Here is a 6789-nt window from a genome sequence, read left to right as displayed (position 1 = left end):
CATACAATGCCACACAGTCTGCAAATCTAGCCTCCAGCACCACCCTGAGATCTAAACATCGCAGCGCAAGAGCTGTGCCAGAGGCTCTATTGCCAACATAAAAAGCAGTGGGGACAGAGGGCACCGGCGGTGCTTGCCCAGTTCAATGGGAAAGGTTGGAGATAAGATTCCGTTCACCTGGACCTGGGCAGTCGGGAAGTGGTAGTGGAGCCGAACCATCCAACTGAACCCCCCCTCCACCCCAGCGCGACAAAGAACTCCATCCATAAAGGCCCATGACACAGTGTCAAATGCCTTTGTGAAATAGACTAGCAAAAGGGCCTGAGTGACAAAACTCCAGCGGCCGGGACAGCAAGATGTATTCAGTGACGTGTGCTAAAGCCCGGCATCAATCCACATTCATCCGGGTGGACAAGGTGAGGTAAAGCCGGACCCAGTGGCTCAGCCAACACTTTTGCATAAATCTTAATGTCAGCGTTGATCAGAGAGATAGGGCAGTAGGTGCAACACTGGTCCCTCGGGAGGCCTTGCTAGGACAGGACAACGATGGTGGCACAACCCAATTCCGGCAGAAAGGACCCTTGCCACAAGGCGGCCATGTAGAGGTTTAAAAGGTGGGGACAAAGGATCTCACAGAAGCTCTGTAATATTCAATAGGATACACGTCCAGGCTGACCATTTAATTTTCCTGGCCTGCAACCCAGATACCACGGCACTCACCTCAAGCATCAAAGATTGATCCAGTTCCTGGGCTAAGGCACTGGGTACAGTCGGCAGCGGTATGGTGTCTAGAGCTCCACCGGCGGCAGGGAACACCGGGAGTATAAATAACCCTTTGTAAAAATCAGCAAAGGTTTGGGCGATTGCTGGCAGGTCTTCACAGAGACAGTCCCGGGAGTCTCGAATCACCAGGACCACTTGGTCGGAAATACTGTAGGTGGCCAGCCAGTACAATAATTCACCACCTTTATCCCCAGAGGCACATACCCTCTGGGTGGAGGCTCTCCAACACTGCCGTGCCTCTGCCAAGGAAACCTGCTGCAGTTCAGTGCGGGTACTGGCAAAAAAGATGATGAGAATGCTCGGTTTCTTGGCGGCGAAGTATCACCTCCATACTCAAAATCGGAGTCTCAAGTTCGGTCAGGCGTACCAGGGCCAATCGCCTCAGCCTTCGGAACATAGCCCTTAAAGCGGCCTCTTAAGGATGGCTTGCTAGCCGCCAATATCATTACTGCTGAAGACACTGAGCCAAGAATCAGCTTGAAGAACTGAGGTAATTCCTCCTCGAGAAAGGTCTCACACTCCGGGTTCTGCAAGTACCATGCATTCAATCTCCAGCTCAGCCGCAAGAAATTGGTTTGGGATCCCCATGACAACAACAGGGCATGATCAGAAATGCCACGCGGAAGTATGCACACGGATTGGACAGAGAGAAGACCTACAGCCGTAACCACATCAGGTCTATGCGGGAGTCTGCAGCACGTACAACAGATTGATGGTTGTAAGCCCTCCGAGTGGGATGCCAAGAGCGCCAGACGTCACAAAAGCCCAGCAAATCAGCCCAAGAGGACAAGTGAGCCGCATGGGAGCACCTTGTTGGGTACCCGCGGAGAAGGTGTCCAGGACCGGGTCTGGAAGTGCGTTAAAGTCCCCCCGATCATCGCAACGCCCTGAGGGAGAGTCAGGGTGAAGGTTCTCAGTGACTGCAGAGAAGGCTGCAGCAGAGGTTACAGGACACAAAAGGAGATACAATTATAATGCTATGCTTCCAATCAGCCATCAACGCTCACTTAGCAGCCCCGAGTATCAGTATGGTGTGCTGTAACAGCCAGGGGAAATGATTTGAATAGCAATATGGAAACTCCTCTAGAGCCACATGTAAAACCTGAGTGATACACCCGATCATAACCGAACCGTCCCAAAAATGGGTAGTTAGTTCCCAAGAGATGGGTCTCCAGCAAGAGAACGACCGCCAGCCTGTCGCGCTTAATGCATCTCAAATCCGCAGACCGCTTTAAGTGATCCAAGAGGTTATCACATTCCAGGAGGGTACTGTTAACGTGGGGACGACTATGACCCAAGATGAGCAACCCAACCCGGCAGTAGTGAACAGGGGATCCATGTGACCATTTGTGCTGTGTCGATTCAAACTAGCCAGTACAAAACATTCACACAAGTAAACTAGGCTCAAGAGCCCAAACAAACTACTCACCCCCAACATTCCCCCTCCCCACACTGCACCCCAGTCAGCATCTGTTGCCCTAACAGTCCCCAATCCTCTAACTAAAGGGGGAGTAGTAACTACTGTGGTTCACTGGCGCCCATAGAGCAGGACCCAACGCCGGACAGCTTGATATACTATAGTCAATTTACCCCTGGCACCCACTAGGATGATGCTTAGAAGTGAGAACAATGCAGGTTAAGGGCCCGAACAGGAGAAAGGAGGGAAATAAGATCACCCAATAACCTCACACAGTCTTAACACAGCCCACCTTTCATAAACCACATTAAAGTCTCAAAAAAGGGCATTAGAGTCAGGGCGGACTGAAAATCTGAGATGTGATGACGAGTCCAGGCCCACCCCATAGGGCAGAAAACCAAGAGTATCAGAGGTTCTCATCATCACTCAATGAAGCCGGGTCAATGGCAGGGGCCTCTTGAGCCGGGCAAGAATCCTTCGCACCAATATCGGGAGCGCCCCCCCCCCCCTCCGCCGACAGTAAGAAAGTGACCGAGCGTGCTCCGTCGCAGGCTTCAAGTGGATGCGCTCGAGTCGGGGGCTCCTCAGCAACCTTCCCTTGGCCGTCAACTCCTATTCCTGGTCATGCATGTTGAAAAGGTACAAGACTGTAAAAAGACCTTGGGGCGGGTGGGAAATAGTGGCATTTAGCGCAAGCCAAAAGCTCAGAGATTCTGCTTGACTTTGGCAAAGGAGCGCCGCTGCACCAACTTTGTATAATCTGGGAATAGAAGAATCCTTGCATTGTCATACTGCAAGCCAGGTTGGTTGTGGGTCTCTTGTAGTATCCCTTCGCAGCGTTTAAAATTCAGCATCCGCAGGATTACTGGCCACGGAGAAGCCACAGGCGGGGCCTCTATACCAAGGAACGGTGGGCCTGTTCGATAAATAAAAATGGGAACAGCTTGTTCTCAGGCATCCATGTTTTGAACCAATCCTCAAGCACCTTGGCCAGTACCCTCTGTTCCACTGATTATGGCAGGCCAACATATTACGCAGGATACATTTTCGGCTACTTCTGCCCACTCCGTCAGGGAGGACACAAAGGCGGACAACCTGGACATCTAGCTTTTGAGAGGCAACATTTCATCCTTGGCCATGGAGAGTCATCTCTTGACCTCCATGGTTCTGTCCACTTTAGGCAGATCTTCGGGCATCAAGGAGGGGACGACTTGCAGAACATCCACTTTAGATTCTACGCCGTCTCGAGAGTCCGGTTTGGCTTGAAGTATCACAGTCAAATCTGCCGCCCCTTGCCTCCACGAGTCAGACATCAGCCCAACCGAGCTCTCCTCATGCTCATGGGTGGCGGTCCGTGGGACCATATACTGGTCCATCTTAATTTGGGAGGGAGTTGGGGTTTGCGGCAGTACCTTCCCCGTCCCATCCTCCACAGCCAGGGGCCCACGGCGAGGGCAAGGAGCAAGCAAGAGCAGTTTTAGTGCAGGACCTGCCACATCGCAGCCGTAAAACAGCGGGACTCCAAAAGGCAAGTATGCAAAGTAGGCAAAGGAGGGATGCACCGGAAGAGGAGAGAGAGGCACAAGATGGCCAGGGAGTGACTGCCCACTAAAAGTTGCAGGGTACCATCAAGCACCTTCACACAGCAGCAGTCTGGGCCTCATCCACCAGAGGCGCCGCCACCCTTCCTTAGCAGGCCCCAGGTACCCGCACTCCTCCCCCTCCGCCAGCCACACACCCAAGCTGCGGGCAGGGAGGCACGTAGTCGCTGTAGTCACTGGGGGCAACCAGGCTTACCAGTCATGTGGGAACCCAGTAGGATATTTCAGGATTCAGAGGTGGGTGGGGTGGTCCAGCCAGACAGAGCCAGATCGCGAGGCCCCCCCTTGCCACAATGCCAGCCGCAGAGCCGACAGCGCAGAATGTTCCCACGTAGTCAGCGTTCAGTCACTCCACCACAGTACATGCAAGCTTGATGGATCCACCTTCCACTTCAAATTATCACAGATTTAAAAAACACGAGTACAGTTCTTAAATATGTACCAAACCCAGCCTTTTGGTCAAAGTGGGACAACTGGATTGAGGAAGATGTCTTTTCTGATGACTACGGCGATAGTGTGCAGGTCTCTCAGAGGACAGACAATTCAAGGTGGGTATTAGATCAACTTGTAGGCACTCTAAATTTTTTGGTAAATATCCGTTCTGTTGGAAAAAAAAAAGACAGAAAAATGGACACTGCTTGACTAACAGATCTACACAGCTGAACAGCCCTTGGCCTGTACAAGTATAGACAAAGTGACTTGATCACCTTGGGGCAAAAATTGGACTCATCTACAGCAAAACTTCACAGCTGTTATCTTTGATGATTATCTTTAGCGACAAGGCAAGACTTGAAAAAGCAATGATCTTGTAGTTTCCTACTGAAGCTTGGAAGGACCATCTCAGATGGTAATGAGTTTCTACATTGAAGTGCAAACAGCTGCATGTTCCAGGGCTCTATCATATTTCATACTTTATAAGTTCTTCATTCATACACCCACTTAGAGTCAACTTGGTCCACACCATGCTCAATAAATTTGTCCAGAAAAGATTCATATAATTTATTTGTTGATCACAAGTATAAAGAATAGACATTTCCCTCCACAGTGTAAGGACAATCGCACTGAAACGGTAAAGCAGCTAAGAAGTGCATATCCTCTTCTTCAGACGGGACAGATTTAAAAATAGTCATGATACCAGGCAAACAGCCATGTAATACGTCTTCATACAGAGCTGCCTTCAGGGATTGTGTCTGGCACCACCTCCTTTTTATTATCTTCAGGTTTCATGGCAGGAAACAGTAGCACTTCCTAGAAAAGATAAATAAAAAACTGTGATGTTTATTTCCAGGCATGTCTGAAATAAACGCATTGAGAGCAAAATTTCAATAATATTCCTTGAAGTTATGCATCCACAAGAAAGAAAATATATGTATATATCCAATTGTTAGGAGTGGATAAACCACAGGTCCGGACCACGAACAGGCACACACTCCCAAAAATCCAGGTAAGCGGGCTCAACATTGCATGATAGAATTTATTGTTCCATAGATAATGCAGACCAGTGTCCGCCCCAACATTATATATATATATATATATATATATATATATATATATATATATATATATATATATATATATATATATATATATATATATATATATATATATATATATATATATATATATGCTATAGTCAGGTCAAAGTATGCATTTTTGATGCATACAGCACACAACCCAGCTCCTTCACGTTTCGAATTGAGATAAGTGACCAGTTTCAACCACTCCTCTGCTTGTTTAACTCTACAGAACCATAATAGATAGGCATGAGTCTTTGCTTTGAGGGTAAGACAGTGGAGGACATGATCAGAATTATCCCCATCCTCTGATATACCCCCACAGACCAACTTAACTCCACATCAACAATGTCCACTCCATCACCCTCCTGGAGAACGTGAACAACATCTGCCTCCCCTAACTGGTCACCGAACCCACTAGACCCCATCTTCACTTCTAGCGACATAATCCAGTTCAGCCACACCACAGAACTCACCTGGACCGACCACAACATCACACACTTCACCATCACCGATGCCCAGCACCCCACCACCAGGCAGCAGATTTCCCTCCGCAGCTGGTGCAAGGTCACCAAAACTCAGTGGTCACAGACCCTCACCACCTCCCAACCCAAGGCCTCCACAGATCTCAACCAGGCCATCCAGAACTTCGCGGCCTGGATTTCTGACTGTGCCGACAGTCGTTCCGCTGAAACCTTCAAAAAACCAACAAGAGACCAAACTTGCCACCTGGTACACCCTAGGACCACCAAGTGCAACTGCCACCAACTGGAAAAACGATGGTGTGCCACCAAGAACCCCGCCGACAGTGCAGCTCACAAAACAGCCCTCAGCAACTACCACTGGCACATCAAAGAAGCCAATAAAGCAGACATCAGCACCAGCATCGACTCCGCTGCCAACCACACAAAGGAACTCTTCAAAATAATCAAAGAATTCTCCAACCCGACAGCCATAGAGAACAACATCCACCCTCCCAAGAGCTTTGCGACACCCACTCAGACTACTTCCACAGCAAGATCACCAACATCTACAACAATTTCAACATCCAACTCTCCACAATCAACCTAGACTACCTCAACCAACCAGCAAACAGCCAAACCATCACCACCTGGTCACTGCTCACCACCCTGACCGCCTCAGCCATCCATTCCGGGGCGCCTACCGACCCTTGCCCTCACCACCTCTACAGCCTCAACACCTCCATCTCCACAGCAACTTTACCAGGAAAGATGGAAACACGCATATGTCAAACCCCTCCTAAAGAAACACTCCGCTGACCTCAACAATCTAAAACATTTTCCTCCAATCTCACTGCTCCCCATTTGGCCAAAGTTCTTGAGAAAGCAATCCACTAGCAACTCACCAAATTTGTGGAACAAAACCACCTACTGCAAGCCTCTATCAGGATTCTGTGTCAACCAAAGCACTGCGCTGATAGCTACCACAGACGAAATCAGAACACTCCCCTCCC

At 49.3% G+C, this 6789-nt stretch overlaps 1 protein-coding gene across 3 annotated transcripts in view; it reads right to left on the bottom strand.

The window, feature by feature from the left end:
• Positions 1-4785: 4785 nt before the first annotated feature.
• The window catches only part of KARS1 (lysyl-tRNA synthetase 1), a 70139-nt gene continuing 68135 nt past the window's right edge, over positions 4786-6789 (bottom strand). For all 3 annotated transcript variants that reach the window (XM_078670132.1, XM_078670129.1, XM_078670131.1), the window contains one exon: positions 4786-5049. In XM_078670132.1, the coding sequence (XP_078526258.1) occupies positions 4963-5049 (87 nt within the window). In that variant the 3' untranslated portion in view covers positions 4786-4962. The remainder of the gene's footprint in view (positions 5050-6789) is intronic.

The sequence above is a fragment of the Lissotriton helveticus genome, chromosome 12 (genome assembly GCF_964261635.1).
Source record: "Lissotriton helveticus chromosome 12, aLisHel1.1, whole genome shotgun sequence".
NCBI classification, from domain to species: Eukaryota; Metazoa; Chordata; class Amphibia; order Caudata; family Salamandridae; genus Lissotriton; species Lissotriton helveticus.
This window is presented reverse-complemented; position numbering and strand designations above follow the sequence as displayed.